This window comes from Phyllopteryx taeniolatus, chromosome 9 (assembly GCF_024500385.1).
Source record: "Phyllopteryx taeniolatus isolate TA_2022b chromosome 9, UOR_Ptae_1.2, whole genome shotgun sequence".
In the NCBI taxonomy this organism is placed as follows: domain Eukaryota; kingdom Metazoa; phylum Chordata; class Actinopteri; order Syngnathiformes; family Syngnathidae; genus Phyllopteryx; species Phyllopteryx taeniolatus.
Window position 1 is genome coordinate 18,241,138 of NC_084510.1, and position 17,156 is coordinate 18,258,293.

General features: G+C 42.3%; 1 protein-coding gene across 10 annotated transcripts; it reads right to left on the bottom strand.

The window, feature by feature from the left end:
- Positions 1-17,028, bottom strand: pfkfb4b (6-phosphofructo-2-kinase/fructose-2,6-biphosphatase 4b). Of its 10 annotated transcripts, none has more exons than XR_009790061.1 (15): positions 9,697-9,868; positions 8,377-8,493; positions 8,172-8,268; positions 6,405-6,471; positions 6,247-6,321; positions 6,117-6,173; positions 5,906-6,027; positions 4,763-4,970; positions 4,533-4,679; positions 4,356-4,460; positions 4,128-4,257; positions 2,980-3,110; positions 2,051-2,113; positions 1,899-1,963; positions 1-1,378 (listed from the first exon to the last, which is right to left on the bottom strand). XR_009790061.1 is itself a non-coding variant. In XM_061784180.1 (14 exons), exons 1-14 carry the CDS (start codon positions 16,884-16,886, stop codon positions 1,319-1,321), a joined length of 1,356 nt encoding a protein of 451 aa, XP_061640164.1. In that variant the 5' UTR covers positions 16,887-17,027; the 3' UTR covers positions 1-1,318. The 10 variants fall into 10 exon arrangements, 8 of the variants coding, with proteins under 8 accessions (XP_061640164.1, XP_061640162.1, XP_061640161.1 ...); XR_009790063.1 differs by lacking the exon at positions 1-1,378 and adding an exon at positions 1,759-1,833; XM_061784180.1 differs by lacking the exons at positions 2,980-3,110; positions 9,697-9,868 and adding an exon at positions 16,844-17,027.
- Between the last annotated feature and the right edge of the window lie 128 nt (positions 17,029-17,156).

A 17,156-nucleotide genomic window follows, 5' to 3' on the forward strand; every position in this document is an offset into this window, starting at 1 on the left:
TACCAAGTAAAGAAACTTTATTGACATTTGTAAAACTGGAAAGGAGCAGCAAGGCAAGTACACTTTTCACAACTGTCGTGTACACAAACCAATATATAATAGAACACAAACGTACTTTATTAAAATCATTTGACAAATGTAAAGATTTGTGTTTTCAGGCACAAATCTTCGTGTAAATAAGTATTGGAGTGTGAATGTTGGGGATGGGCATTATTGATAGCTAAGAGCTGGTCGATCGTGTGGAATTGATAGTTGATTGTCAACAAAACAGAGTCCACTACTTTGCGACACCAAAATATTTCCCCCCATGATGCCCATTGCTAAAATCTGTGGCATTTCTGTTTGCTATACCTGTTACAGTCTACCACATTTAAATGTTAATGTTACCCCAAAGACGATTTTGTGTGTTTTCAGATGTATCACTTCAATTCATGTCCACATCTGGAACAATTTTGCAAAGATCCTACATGTTCAAAAGGCTCTTGGAAAAGTAGACCCAAAAAAGCACCAGAGTGACTCCGTCACCACTGCTTCTGGTATCATACAGAACATGCATATGATGATTTACACAGCTTATGACATATTAGCATATTTCCCCAAATAGTGGCTGTCACTCTGATGCAGCGATTCTCAGTTTGATACCAATACCACTGGCAGTGTGCGGGTGCTCTAGTGGTACGTAAAAGTATTACTACCCAAGTACAGTTCAGTTGTACTGTATTTAACTTTGTAGTCCATTTGTAATAGACTGATTGTTCACATACAATAGTTAACTGCTGAACCTATTTGAACGCTTTTGCTAACAAAGAGCAGGACCTACGTCATCATCTTGCAGATGAATTAAAATGTGGTGTCCATATTTAAGACAATCCTGTGTTATGTGGAGTTGAGATTTAAATCACTCTTCTGACAATGTGTGCATCCTTGTCTGTTTACATGTGTTTTGGCACGTGACATAATTCGTAATCTAAATAAACACCCTCCTGGCCACTATTTGCAAAAATATGGTAATCAACTGGATTTCTAATCACTGAAGCCCATATTTAAAAAAATATAAGTAACAGTAATTGCAGAGTTCTTGCGCGCTCACACCAGCTTTATAAAATAGCAACACATTAAGTGAGCGCTTCTGACAGTGCGGGAGGATGTGTTGTCTACAACAGTGTAACAAAAACACACACGCTGTCCATTCGGAAAGTTTCCCCCATCGAGTCGGAGTATAAAACGGGATGCTCCTCTCAAACATCTTCATATCGCTGACGATGAGCGTCGTCGAGAGGCAGGTGAGGGGGTCACCCAGGAAGCGTGAGCGAGGGTGTCAGAAGTGCGCCGGCACGGTTTTCAGAGCAGCTTCTGTGCTACGCTGCACGCTCACATTCTGCAAGAGCCACAGCACAGGAGACGCGTAAAACCATCATAGTCCACCATCAGACACACTTCAAATGACTCGATCATTCATCTGACATGGAAATATTGAGATTATTTTTTTTTAAATCGACAGGGAAACAAAACAGATGAAAATGATTTATTTATTATGTCACATATTCAGTAAAAAACAAAAGAAATGTTAATGGACATTAACACTAAGCATCATAATCGGAGGTATGCTGATGAAACAGCTTCAGGCTACATTCACAATGAAGACAAAATTGAACATCAATCAAGAGTATAATAATGTATTTAAAAAAACACTTGAATGGCTTCCTGGTATAACTAATTTAAGTGTAATACAGATATTGTAGGTAGATGTTTGTAAAGCATATATCAAGGTATGACAGGAAAGGACGGAGGTGCGTGTGTGGAGAGCAAGGTGTCCTCCAGGCTGAGATGAATCTGGGTGAAACAAATGGCGGTGAGGGGGGCAAATCACTCCTGATCGGTTGTGGTAGTCCGCTTACCTCCGGTCGCTCTCGGTGTGTATTGACGGCATCCACGCCTAAATAGATGGACTCCACTTTGCATCCTGAGCAAACAAACACTCTTCATCATCACCCTCCATCATCATCATCACGTCCATTTGACGAAGGTGAGGAGGAGGAAGAGAACTTACCGTAAGCCAATGGGGTCAGTTTCAACACTGTGTGCAAGGGGCATTTAAGATAAGGCAACTCGACTATGGAACAACAAACACAAAGTGTACTTCAGTATTTAAAAAAAAAAAAAAAAAAAAAACTAAAATTAAAAAATAAATATAAAATGAAAAAAACGTCAATTAACAGTTACCTGACAAAATATTAGGTACACCTGCACAATCTTGTAAGCTCTAATAAAGTAATTTTAACCCCTAACTCAAAGCCCTTACCCTGAGGTAAAGCACAACATTCAGTCTTAACTGGAAACAATACCTTTATGCAAAATCTCATTTTGAAGACCTAACTGTAAACCTTAAAGGTGCCATATTTCGGATGGAATTTTGTGTCTATGGAGCCTCAGTAAACCTGTGCAATATGAAATAAAATCACCCACGCGTTCCCAAATTCCAGACATTTTTCTGCCTCGAGGCCTAAAATCAGGTCAATAGAATTTCTCGAGCTCATCTACATCACTACCGAAGATCTCTGCCTTCCCTTGTCGCTCCCGAGCCAGTGTGCTCTCACAGGTGGGTCTTCTGCACAGAGGCAACCAATCTGAGGAAAGGGGGCTATCTTAGCCAAATATGGACAAAGAGGATACAAAACTGGGTCAAACAGAAGTAGCTGTCAGAGGGGCCTTTTCTAGCCTGGATTTTTCATTTGAAAAAACCAAGGTGTTTTTCTGGGGTTTTTAAAAAAAATTAAATTGACACTTTTATACTAAGTTCTTGTTAGAGAGTCACTCTAAATAGCCAAAATATGGGACCTTTAACTTGAAACCCTAACCCTAAGTTAAAGCCCTAACTTCAAACCCTAAGTTGAAACCCCTATTTTAAATTGAAAACCCTAACTTGACACCCAAACCGGAAACCAGAAATTGAAACGCTAAAGGCTTCTTTATACTCGCGCGGACGGCGACCGCGCTGACGTCACTGCGGCTGTCCCACGCGTAGTTTGTCTTTATACTTGAGCGCAACCCACGCGCGCTGTTTCGAAAGTCCGCTGCAGTTCTCCTCCAAGTCAGGGGTGTCGCTACGACTGGTATTGGCAAGGACACCACAGGGTGGAGTTTCCTCTGCATTTTTTTTTGCCATTTCCGGTAGCCATTTTTACTTTACTTTCAGTAACAAGGAACAAAGGAACAAAAATGGCGACCGCGACAGAACAAATGGACCGAGATGACCAGATGATACGTTTAATTATGCTGCAAAATCGATCGAAAAGGCGGCGACGTAGATGGTATGTAGAACCAATGGGCACACTGGTACATCATCACAGCATGTGACTAAAACGGGCCAATCACGAGAGATGATCTCCGCGGCGTTTGACGCGCAGCAACTATTTTTTGTCGGCAAGCTACGCATACGTGCTGCGCGGGGAAATTCGTCGGTCACGTGATGCAATGCGGGTGTTGTCGGACGCGCGACCGCGGGAGTATAAAGAGGCCTTAACCTTAACCCTACAGTAACTTGACACCCACACTGGAAACTCTATCCGTAACTGGACACCCTACTTTAATCTCTAATTCCGTGATTCTCAACTGGTGGGTCGGGAAACCCAAAAGTATGATGTGGACTCATTTTGGCGGGGTCGCGGACAGCTAGTAAAAAATGTACAGTATCCGTTTTTTTTTTTTTTTTTTTTCGGTACAGCACAGAGGTGTGCCAAGTTGCACAGATGTGTTGAACAAAATTCAAACCCCTAGTTAGCACTTTTTTTTTCTTGCCTTACCCTACTTTTGTTTTCAAAAGAGCTTAATTTAATAAAAAAAGTGAAAAAATTTAGTTCTAATCATCATGTCATCAACCCTTTTTGAATTGTATCTACCAAACTGCTGCTTGTTGTGTTGTGAAATCTGTTGAGTTGCAAATCAAAGCAAAACAATAAATAAAATACAAAATCTGTTTGTATCTCAAAATATTCGTAAACTGAGTCACTGGTACCGCAAGGCACCACTATACCATCAATCACAATAATACAAAAGTGAGCATTATTATCTTCGTAAAGGCATATTGCTGTGACACGTCATCATAGATTGTGCGTTTGTTGTCATACCTGCGGTCTTGTCTAGGAAGTAAGCGAGAAGACAGCGCATGACGGCCTGGTGACAAATGACCAGAACATTCTCCTGCCTCTCCAGCTCCATGATGACAGGCTCCAGACGCTGCACCAGGTCTTCATATGACTGAGGGAACACAGCGAGAACATAGCCTTAACCATTGTAACATTTCTTTTTTTTTTTTTTTAACTAGCAGGTGCAGTGCAGGTGAATGGTGGTCTGACCTCTCCTTTAGGATAGCGGTAGCGATATTTGTCCTGGTCTCTCAGTGCAAATTCCAGAGGGTAATGCTCTTGGATCTCTTCATACATCATTTCCTCGCACACGCCCTTTGGGACGAGACGAGACGACAAGTTAACACGCCTTCAAATCTTTGGTCGATTGCAGAACGCTCCACTCACAGCGTCGATCTCGTTGAGAGATTTCCACTGTTCGTACGGCACTCCCAGACACTCGGCTGTCTGGATGGTTCTCTTCATCTGGCTGGTCCACACCTTCAGATCCTTGATGTTCTGCTCCTGGATGTACTTCTTCAGAGATTTGGCATACTAGCAAAAAAACAACGACAAAACAGAATTGTAGGAACCACCCAGTCCAGTTAAGACCCATGTCTTTTTCCAGGGTAGAGCACCTCTTTGCCCCGCGCCGACAAGGCCGAGTCGCCTCCAATGCGTCCCTTGATGTTGAGGTCGCTCTCGCCGTGCCGACTCAGGTAGATGGAGCGCGGTGTGATGTGGATGTTCATCAGGTAGTACACGATCCGGCTCTGAATGTGGTCCTGTACCCGGTTCACCAGGTAACGGCGGCCCACGTCCATGATCTTGATGTAGGGCATTTCCCTGACGGTTGAGAGGACACTTCATTCAGTACACCAGCACATCATGACATCAAACACAAGCCTTGAATAAGTAACAATGCTCACTTTTGATTGACACTGTCTGAGAAGTAGTCATTTAATAACATGTTTTTAAATTAAGACTACTGTAAAACTGTGCACTTTGATACTGAGAGATGTGCTTCAGATATGCCTCCGCTCGAGAGAACTAGAAAAAAACAAAAAAGGAGCAATTAAAGTAATACAATGCCCTCACGTGGGCAAGGAGAGCTGCAGTTTCAGCCGTTTATAGAACGGAAATACAAAACAAGCACACTTCCAAAGAGCTGTTGTAGCCCACAGCTCACACCCAGACGCTCACACGCAGACTAACCAACTTCCGCTCCTGTTGTCAATTAATAGGTTGTACAGTAGAGTAATTACACTTCATAAAACCAGTATATTTCTTCACAATACAGTACTATTTATCTTCATTAAAAATTTAACTAAAAAAGCGGTTAATGGCATTTATGTTACGTTAAATGGAGAAATGTATTTGATATGCAAGGCAATTAAGTTATGAGCGTGGTCACGGAACAAATTAAACGCGTAAATCAAGGTACCAGTGTATACTAATCTTCTCATTCGGCTAAATAAAGTGACCAAAATACCTTACATTAGAAACCATTGTGCAAGTACACCGAATGTTGTGAATGGTGCGTCTCGATATTAACAACGTAGAAAGTGCAGACTTCTGCCAAGGCTTAAACACTCATAAGAAAGATTGTGAACATGTAGAATGGGATTTTCCAGGTTAAATGTACAGTTAAAACATACCTCTCTTATAGGGTCAATCAAAACTAAGCTTTATTATTATTTTTGTAAAGTCAGGATTTATTTGATATACTATACAGTAGCTGATTAGATTGTACAAGTGCAGTTAATGTTATGTCTGCTTACCTGTCCAGAACCTCATCCAGAGGCTGGTAGGATGACTCGTAACATTTGATCCTCTTCATGAAGTCTTCGATGGCCTCCTGAGTGTCACAGTGGATGTAGTCTGGGTTGCCGAGCTTCACTTGCTAGCGCAGCAGCAAACACACACACACATACTTCCAGAGGATGTTGGGTTTGTTTGTATTTGAAGGAAGGCAACATCATGAGAACTCACCACGATGTTTTGCGCGATGACGTCTGGGTCTTCACACACAGACTCCACAAAGAACACCTGAATGCACGACAACAGCGTAAACGGTCAGTCGGCGGGCTCTTCGGGTGACTTCAAACAACCACCAACTTACCTTGAACCCATTTTGCTCAGCAAACTTGACAATGGCCCCCCGTCTTTCTCTCGTCGTATTGGTGGCATCAAAAACCTGAAATCAAAGTACAAACGTAAACAAATTAGCATGCTTCCATGAGAGATTCATGGTTATTTTAAATGGAGGAAAAGACTCACGGCCACTTGTCCTCCTTCCACGCTCAGGTACTGGCGGACGTCATTAAGAGCTGCCATTGCACAGTGACTGCAGGAACACACACACACACGTCCACACACTTTACAGTTGCATCTCAATAAATTTGAACATCGTGAAAAATGGTATTTATTATAGTAGCTCACTTAAAAAAATTGAAACTCTTATATAGATTCACTACACAAATATTTCACAATTTAATTCGTTATCATTATTATGGTTATAGCTTAGCTGATGAAAACCCCAAATTTTCCATCTCAAGAAATTAGAATACTCAGTGATCTCCTGTTCATCATGGGAGTTATGTTTCAGACTCACAACCACTGTAGGTGAAAATACTCTATGGGGGAAATCTTTTTTTTGTAATAGTTTAAGCCTTAAAATACCCTTCCCACATGCTTTACACACATTTGAAATTATAAAAACACACTTTTTAAAATACACTGTATACAAGTATGAAGACAAAATTTGCAACCAAAAAATGAATAGAAAATATGTAATAATAATGAAATAAAAAGTAAAAACATTTGTTTTATAGTTACAGTCTTCAAATACTACCCCCACACCCCATAATCGCATTGAAACACCCTTTAACACACATTGTAACAATTTTAACACAAAAAAAGAATTATAGACTAGTGCAACAAATACCACACTGGCTGATCTGATGAGCAAAAATGTTGCTTAAACGTAAGAGTAGCAATAAAACTTGTCCTCTCCAGAGGTGGACAGAGTAGGCAAATATTGTACTCAAGTAAGAGTAATGTTACTTGACAATAATGTGACTCAAGTAAAAGTAAAAAGTAGTTCTCCAAAAAATTACTTTAGTAAGAGTAAAAAGTACATAGTGAAATAATTACTCAAGTACTGAGTAAATAGCGAGTAAGTTCTAATTTTTTTAACTACAGTATGAACATCAATAAAAAAAACTTAAATTACAAAATAAAATGCAAATTCTGATGTTGCGTGTGGGTGTATGCACAGTCAAAACATCTGCAATTTACTGCACGGTGTTTTCTCAAGTTATAAGTGAGCTGAAATATCCACGTTTGGGCAGACAAATACTACAATACATGAAAGCTGTTGTTTTTGTTCGTCTAACTCTAAACACGACGAGTTGCGCGCCGTTGCCGTCACGGTAACGATGACCTTCCCAACATGGCCGCCACGTAGGCACGACAATCAGCCAGCTGGCTTATCTAGTTTAAATACCTATGCCCGGGAAGCCCAATAGAAGAAGTTGTGTGAGGTCATGTGACTTTCTTGTGTCGTTTGATTGGTGAGCAAATAGCGCCAATGCGGAAGTCTAAGTCATAAGAGTTTTATTGTAATTCCACTTCCCCATCATCACATGATTTCCCTTTCCCTCCATTTGCCATAGTTCTTATGAAGCCTTCTCTACATCTGACTCTTTTCTGATTGGTTAAATCGGCCTTACACTTAGTAGCACCTGTTGCTCTGGCATGTGATATACATCCTGCAAATGCATTTCTTACATTGTGTTTTAAACCACTTGCTAAGGACAGATTGTCTTGACCCCATACTTTAAATAATATTGTGTGTGTGGCTATAACCATGGTGTTTAACAGTATGGTACAACCACAGTCTTTTTACAGATCAATGGGTTGTTTCGTGTGAGTTGTGGGAGGTTGTTCACATGTACGTGAAGAAAAAGGAGACATTTAAATTACAACAGGGTGAGAGAAATGACTGTTTGTATATACAGTAATTTAATTGGTGAACTAACTTACCGTCTGATTTTTAAACCCTCTTCATTATCCGGACTGAAAAACTCAAATGATTTGTAGATCTTCACACACTCCCTGCGGTACTGGCCCACGTTGAACTCTGTTGCACATAAAACAACAACAACAACAACAAAAAAGTTCACGGTTACAGATGCTGCGGTTCAATAAATCAGAAATTTTGCGTTAGGTGGAAGCGACGGACGGGTACCTTTGGTGGGCACGCCGATCCAGTTTAAGTAGCGCGTTAGCTTCTTGGAGATGTAGGTCTTCCCTCGTGCCGGAAGGCCGACCGTCACAATGAGGGTTGGGCAGTTGGTCATACATACTGTCAAAACGCACAAGCATAGACATCTTGACTTCTGCTCACTTGATGAGTTGTCAACGTCAAAATGAAAGTAATACAGTAACTCAGGATCCTCCTGACAGGACAAGACAAAGAGGAAACAATGACGTGTGGATAACCACAAAAGAGTTAATGAAGCATGTTTACCTCACACAGATTCGTTGAGAATCGGAATGGGCGCGTACCGATACCGGACTTATTTAGTTATCGGGTACACCGTTAGTTGTGAAGGCTGCTGATACCAGCCACCGATATTCATTGCAAAAAAAATAAAATCTGACATTAAGTGAGTCCTCCTCGCCAGTAGTTGGCGCTACACTGCGGTGGTTTAACACACTGACAAATCATCATATGCATCAGAAGGAAAGGTCTTTTTTCCCATTCACGATTATCTGTCAGTGTTAATTAACATTTTATGTATCAAAAGTATCGGTGTGTTCTCAAGAGCGAATATTTGTATTGATATCGGTCTGAAAAAAGTAGTTTCGAAACATCCCTAGTTGAACTCTCAACAAAAGGAGACTGCAACTTTCCTTAAAAAGCCAAACAACACCAACATCATTTGTACACTGGAAAAACTTTTATATATTTTTTACCCATTAGGATTTCATTTGAGCTCACAGTTTTATTTTTTCCTTTTGTCACACTCTCGTACTTTTTCACCTTTTCCCTCAATAGAGAGTATTTTCAAAGCCCTTCTCTGTCCCTTATTTGTAAATTATGTGGATGGAAGTTCCGTTTTCAGTCATTTGCGTCCAGTTCAACATCATTATCATTATGGTCTTTATCTGCAGGGACTTGCTTATTGTTAGTCTAATTTAATTTCTCGTGTTTGTCCAGAGGTTCTGCGAGGAAAAAAAAGGAGAGAGTGAGCTGAGAGTGGACTGGTTCCAACGACTGATGCAGCAGTGCTGAAGCTGAAACAGCAGCACAACACGCAGTGCTTGACTCAGCAAAAACAAAGGCGGACCTGCACAGAGCCATCCAGAGAGCAGAGCAGCTGGCAGGGAGCGTTGGAAAACAACCACGCATGTTTGTGGACAAATTCCAATTCAGTCCAGTTACTTAAGGCCCAAGCACGTGACCCTTTGCAGCGATAGTCGTGCCAAAAGCCAAGGAAAAATATTCATTCAAAAACACATTAAGGTTTAGGCTATCCTTTGGCGTCCATCTGCTGCATCTTACCGCGTCTCTGCGCTATGTGGCCGCTCTTGCCCGGTAACCAGATCTTCCTCAGCGGGTTCCGAGTGAGCTCCCGCGGGCAGGCGTCCACCAGATACTCCTCGTTGTCTAACATCCTGCACGACGATGCTGCTGCTGCTGACTAGAAGTAACTTACTCAAAGGTCGCCTCGGCGGTGAGCTTTGAGGCTGCTGGGGGGGGAGGGGGGGGGGGGGGGGGGATGTCTCGTTCCAGCTGAGGAACAGCAGGTTGTCGCTACCGTAATGGCTGGAATAATACGCGCAGTAACAATCGAGGAAAAAATAAAAACAACTTTTTTCACCCTTTAATATTCCAATACAAACATCAAATATCAATTACAACTGACTATTAAATATGTGCGTGGAATAAACAACAAATAGACCAAGAGTTTCGTGGGTCCAACAGGTGTTACCGTAAAGCCACGGGCTGCGAGCGAGAGACGCAAAAGGGGAAAACAAAACGTTTCGCACAAAACAACCTTCGCGTGCAGAGCACGTGCACAGCGAGTGCGAGCGGTCATCTTGGCCAATCAGAGAACAGACCGGAAGCCCGGCAGCCAATCGGCGCGGCGGAGCACGGCAACAACCAACTCGTGGCTGTCAGCTGGCAGCACTCAGATAAAACCACAAAAACAACATTTTTACTCACGATTATTCATTAATTATGGAAAGGGTCGCCTATCATAAGATGTTACACATTAAAATATGTACTTTTTAATGAAAGTCGTCTTTTTTTTTTTTTAAATAAAAAAGATTTTATTATTTAGGCAGGGATAAATTAAAGGTGTTGTAACTATGATGTGAAATGTACTCAATGATTACCGACTCATTTGAAGCGTCCAAGGTGCAATTTCATCTCAGACTGAATTAAATACATGTAGTGACACAAAAAACACCACTAGGTGGCGCTGTTGGCCACGTTCACATGCACTGCATTTTTTTTTTAAAGACAAATGTGCACACTGCACATCAAATTTAGGGCACAAATCGAATTAGCATGGACTGACACGTATTACTTATTACTCAAGAGGTAACGCAACTGTGTTGATGTCTTTTTTTTTTTTTAAACAAGAGGCTATTCCAAAAGTGGAGAGTCCCACAAGTGACTTACAGCAAGTAAACCCATCCATTCATCCATCCATTTTCTTTACCGCTTATCCTCACTCGGGTCGCGGGCTGCTGGAGCCTACCCCAGCTGTCTTCGGGCGAGAGACGGGGTACACCCTGAACTTTTCGCCAGCCACTCGCAGGGCACATATAATCAAACAACCATTTGCACTTACATTCACACCTACGGACAATTTAGAGTCTTCGCTTAACCTACCTCTCATGTTTTTGGAATGTTGGAGGAAACCAGACTACCCGGGGAAACCCCACCCAGGCACGGGGAGATCATGCTAACTCCACACAGGCGAGGCCGGATTTGAACCTGGGTTCTCAGAACTGTGAGGCGGTTGTGCTAATCAGTCGTTCACCATGCCGCCATATAAATCCAAATAATACAAAATACAATCTAATGGGAAGGCACGGTGAGGGAGTAGGTAGCACGTCTGCCTCACAATTGAAGGTACAGGGTTCGAATCTTGGCTCGGGTCGTGGTCTCCCCAACTTGTGTGGGTTTTCTCCAGGTATATCGACTTATTCCCGCATTCCAAAAACATGCATGTCAGGTTCATTGAAGACTCTAAATTGTCCACAGGTGGGAATGGTTGTCTATTGAAGGAGTGTTTTTTGGTTTCACTTGATTTTGCTAATGCTACATATGATCAACAGAGTGATTTACCATGCATGTAGGGTACAATTACACAAGTTAGCGATTGTCACTCAAGCTTCCTTTATGTTTACATACATCTTATCATATTTGTATAAATAAATGATACAGATGCGTTTAACTCTTGTCCGAAGACACAAGCCATAAAGAAAACAAATTCTTTGCAAGTTCCAGTTCAAACCATCATGTCACCAACCCGTGTGTTAGGCTAGTTATCGCAGCATACACAGGAACTCCGCTAACCTGTTTTCCCGGTTTGGTTACGTGACATTCCGTATTATACAGTCCCATGAAAAAGTATTTCCCCCCTTCTCAAATTCTTATATTTTTGCATAGTTTACCCACTTTTTAATGTTTAAGATCAAACATATGTAAATATCAGACAAATATAACCCAAGTGAACTTAAAATACTGTTTTTAAATGGTGATTTCATTTATTAAGGAAAAAACTATTCAGTTACCTGTGTGAAAAAGTAATGCCCCCCTAAACATAATAACTGGTTAGGCCATCCTCAGCAGCAACAACTGAACTCAAGCGTTTTCTATAACTGGCAATGAGTCTTTCACATCTCTGTGGAGATACTTTGGCCTAATCTTCCTTGCGGAATTGTTTGAATTCAGCAAAAATGGAGGGCTTTCGAGCATGAACACTCTTTTTAACGTCATGCCACTGCATTTCAATCGGATTCAAGTCTGGACTTTGACTAGGCCACTCCAAAAACTATTATTTTTTAAGCCATTCAGAAGTTGACTTGCTGGTGTGTTTTGGATTGTTATCCTGCTGCAGAACCCAAGTGCGCTTCAGCTTGAGGTCACAAACTGATGGCTGAACATTCTCCTTCAGGATTTTCTGTTAAAGAGCAGAATTCTTGGTTCCATCAATCACAGCAAGTTGTCCAGGTCCTGAAGGGTAAACGCAGCCCAAGACCATCACACTACCACCACTATGTTTGACTGTTGGTTGGATGTTTTTTTTCGGAAATGCTGTGCTACATTTACACCGGATGAAATGAGACACGTACCTTCCAGAAAGCACAACTTTCATCTTCTAAGTCCATATAATATTATTTTGTATATTAATATATAAAAAGTCAGCGGCACGGTGGCCGACTGGTTAGAGCGTCAGCCTCACAGTTCTGAGGACCCGGATTCAATCCCCGACCCCGCCTGTGTGGAGTTTGCATGTTCTCCCCGTGCCTGCGTGGGTTTTCTCCAGGCACTCCGGTTTCCTCCCACATCCCAAAAACATGCATTAATTGGAGACTCTAAAATTGCCCGTAGGTGTGACTGTGAGTGCGAATGGTTGTTTGTTTGTATGTGCCCTGCGATTGGCTGGCAACCAGTTCAGGGTGTACCCCGCCTCCTGCCCGATGACAGCTGGGATAGGCTCCAGCATGCGCGCGACCCTAGTGAGGAGAAGCGGCTCAGAAAATGGATGGATGGATATATAAAAGTCTTGGGAATCATTCATATTTTTTGGCGGGGAAAAGTAAGATGAGCCTTTACGTTCTTTTTGCTCAGCAGTGGTTTTCGCCTTGGAACTCTGCCATGGATGCCATTTTCTCTTCCTTATTGTTGTGTCAGGAACATTGACCTTAACTAATGCAAGGGAGGCCTGCAGTTGTCCCGAGTTCCTTTGTGGCCTCCTGGATGAGTCATTGCTGTTCTCTTGGGGTAATCTTTGTAGGCCGGCCACTCCTGGGAAGGTTCACCACTCTTCCATGTTTTCTCCATGTGAGGATAATGGCTCTCCCTATGGTTCGCTGTAATCCTAAAGCTTTAGAAATGGCTTTTGTAACCCTTACTTCTTCACACAGAGCCAGGTAACTTTAAATAGTTTTGTTTCCTTAATAAATGAAATCAGCATTTCAATGAAATCAACATTTAAAAACAGCATTTTAAGTTCACTTGGGTTATATTTGTCTCATATTTACATTTGTTTGATGAGCTTATGCATTTGAGTGGGGAAACTCTGCAAAAATAAAAGAATTTGAGAAGGGGGCCAATACCGCTTCATGGCACTGTAGCGGATTAGGCCTCCAGCTTACATGGAAGAGTAGATATTTGTCGCCAAATCTGATAAATATTTTCAACACTGACGCAAAAACAAAAGAGCAAGAGTTGGACAAAAGACTTTTCAGCGCTTTCTATTTAAACTCCACTATAAAGGTCAGCTTTACAGATACCATGGTAAAGGTAATTATAGATTGGCTCTTCTATTCATTCAAGTGGACAATAAACCAAGCGATTAATTGGGGCACAGTGTCAATTAGCGCAGTGGCCATCATTTGCGGCCATAACCGGGTTGTTTTGTGAATTTGTCCGAAAGAAATGTGCCTTCTGAGTAATTTTAGCTTTATGATAAACAGAGCGTCTATAGTTTACATTACTGTTTTATCTCTAAACTGCATGACCAAAAAAAGTATGTGGATCGTGACTCTTCAGTTTTAATGACATGCATTGGGTGTGACATGGATTCTTAACACTTTGTTATGAGGTTGGCACTCGAGCCCTTTAGAAGACAATATTTTTTTATATGGTCTGTTTTGCTATTTCTTCTTCCAAAATGGCGATGCAGGAAGTATGACGACTCACTCTACTGTCAGAAACATTAACGCATTATACAGTGTGTGGCAACAATGAGATTTGGATGGGGAAAGGGAACGTAAACAGAATTGATACAGGTCAGTTTCGAGAATATAATCCAGACAACAAAAAGGATTGGGTTTGTGTTTCATTATTACACGACCAAGACTAATGCGGAGGAATCATCACCATGGGCATTAAATGCTGGCACACGTGCCTAATATAACGTCTCCAGATGTAAACGCTGCCATAATAACACAGTGCACGCGTGCGCAGATCTTGGTCTGCCTCAAGCCTATAATGAGATTCAGAGCGAGAGGTTGAACTTTCCCCCAGATCCTGCTCAGACTCCACCAGGAAGGGAGGGAGGCCGAGGGATGATTTATTGGCATTATTCATAGAAGCCATGATAGACACACAAAGGCACAACCAAGGCATATTTGAGTATAAAGACTGACAGACGAGCTGAGCTGTGTGATGGAAGCTTACTGGACACACGTGTAGTTAGAATATCATGTTACTTCATATTACTGCACATATATGACAAAACCGGATGGATGCCTTTACCGCCACCCCGTGGAGCCATTAGCAGCAAATTAAAGTCAACAGACCACAGTGCCACCTTCCATGTGTTGTCTCACAGCAGCACAGCTTGACAGTACATCTGTCCAACACATACTTGGAATCACAGTCACAGCGTCCTTACGAGGATTTAGCACAAGGAGCAAATCCCTCCAGCGTACTGACATGACCGCATAGTGCGTCTATTCTCCAGCAATGCCTCTAGGAAATATGAATTACATAATACAATGAGAGTCTGCTTGTATTATAACCGAGTCATTGGATTATATAGGAAACGTTAGAAGGGCTGGCGCACACAGTGTACATGCTCACTGTTTAACTGAACACACACAGCTTCAACAATGAAATGAACAAGAACAAGACATGTCTTCAACTTTCAGATGCATTGGCATGAGGAGATAAACCTAAATAAATCTATCTCGTCCCTGCTTTTTTTTTTTTTTAAAGCACACAACACCATAAATCCTGTTGTAATGCACATATTTTGAGGCAATGCCCTCATCAGATGATAGTAAGCAGAAAAGGAAAGCTTTTGAGAAAAAATGAGGAGCAGAATGCTTTAAGAGGTTTTTTAAAGCGTGGGCGGGGACTAAGGCCTTTGGCTCATATACGGCCTCTGAGAGCAAATAATGTGCATGCCAGGCAAGTCTAAAACCAAATAAAACCTTCGAGGAACCGTTATTAAAAAGCCCTAAACACATTTAACCTAGAAATGCTTCAAAGACTGCCAAAATAGGTTTAAACAGAGGTGGAAAGAGTATTAAAATATTCTACTCAAGTATATCCATTTTCGATAGCGTGTGTCTTCATTAAGGTGGTGGGGGAGAAGGAGCCTATCCAAGAGGCAGTGAACACCCTGGAATGGTCACCAGTCAATCACAGGGAACATGCAGAAAAACAAACATTCACACTTACATCTACGGACAATTTCCAGTCTTCAGTCAAGCAGACATGCGTGATTTTGTTTCATGTGGGAAGAAACCAGAGGACCACGCAAGCACGGAGAGAACATGCAAACTCCACACAGGAAGGATCCCGCCGAGATTACAAACCACGACCTCTCGACCTCTGTGTGCTGCCATAACTCCACACCCTAACTGGAAACCCAAAGCCTAACCTGTCAAACAGCCTACCCTGACTTTTAACCTTAACTTGAACTCATCCCAATTCCTGACCCTAAACCTAAATTCCAAACCTACATTCGACTCCACAGGGGAAGGCTGCGGGGGTGAGTTTCGAACCTCGGATCTCAAAATTGCGAGGCAGACGATTTGGATTTATTTATATAAATCAAAGCTATTATTATTATTACTCCAATCCTTCCAGGATCCTCTGCTGCTTTGTTACATTGTCACCGCCATCTTCATGTAGTCTTCAAAACAGGTCCCCTTGATGACTCCCTTGAGTTTAGGGAAGAGGAAGTAAAATAAAAACTAAATTTTTTTTAAAAAATCACAATGAGTTCGGTTGAGCAGGGAAGTGATGTTCTTCTTGGCCAGGAACTGTCAGATGCTCAGCCCGTTGTCATGGTGACAAGGCCACAACGCTCGCCTCTTCTCACACACTGAGCGAAGAAAAGGCTGCAGCATCTCTTTGTAGACTTGCTGGTTGATCGTCTGGCCCACAATGAAGGAAAAAAAAACTCATAGTTGGTAGTTTGGGTTTGAAATATTTCTTGTGCGTCACCTTGTATCAGTACCAGTAAATGTCCTGCCATGTACTTTTCAGCTCTGCATGTCCGCAATCCAGTGACGACTGTAAGGAAAGTCGTATCGTACTATAAATACAACAACTAAAACTGCATGAAGTGACATTTAAAAGCTTTTCGACAGCTTCTCCCGAACACCAGCGAGCTTCCTGGCGAGCAAACTCGCTATAAACACGCAATTGGCAACATGTGACAAAGGAAGTTAAAAAAATAATAATAATAATAATAATAAATAGTGCGTAGTGTGCAAATGACATCATAAACGTTGTGCTTTTGCCTTGTATGTGAATCTCGTGTCAGTGGGTGTTTTCCCGCAGCTGTCCGGAAGCATGCCTACGTGACACACGCTTGTTTACTTCAGCCCGCTGCTAGCCAAAGTAGCACAGCTGCCCTTCCTAAAGCGACACTTTCCATTTGTATACATAAAAAACAGCAAAAATGATTTAAAGGCTACAGAGGAGGCGACAAAAAGCTCCGACTTACCTGTCCTGTCCCGCGTGTTTCTCGGGCGGCAGGAGCCCCTCATAGTCCGGGTTGGGCGCTCTACTTCCACGCGTGGAGGTAGGGAGAGTCAGCGGAGGGAAGAGCGGAGGGAAGAGCGGAGGTCCCCACTGGAGGGAGAGGCGGAACCGCTTCGGTCGTTCCGCCAGCAATGAATGAAGGGCGAGCGCGCGCGCTCGCACGCCTACTCGCGTCAACGCGCGCACGCGCACGTTCACTTGTTTTTGATTGGCAATCCAGGTGCTGCCCTCCACCTCCAGCTCTCTGGCGCTCATCGCCTCCTTCGGGGCCAGGA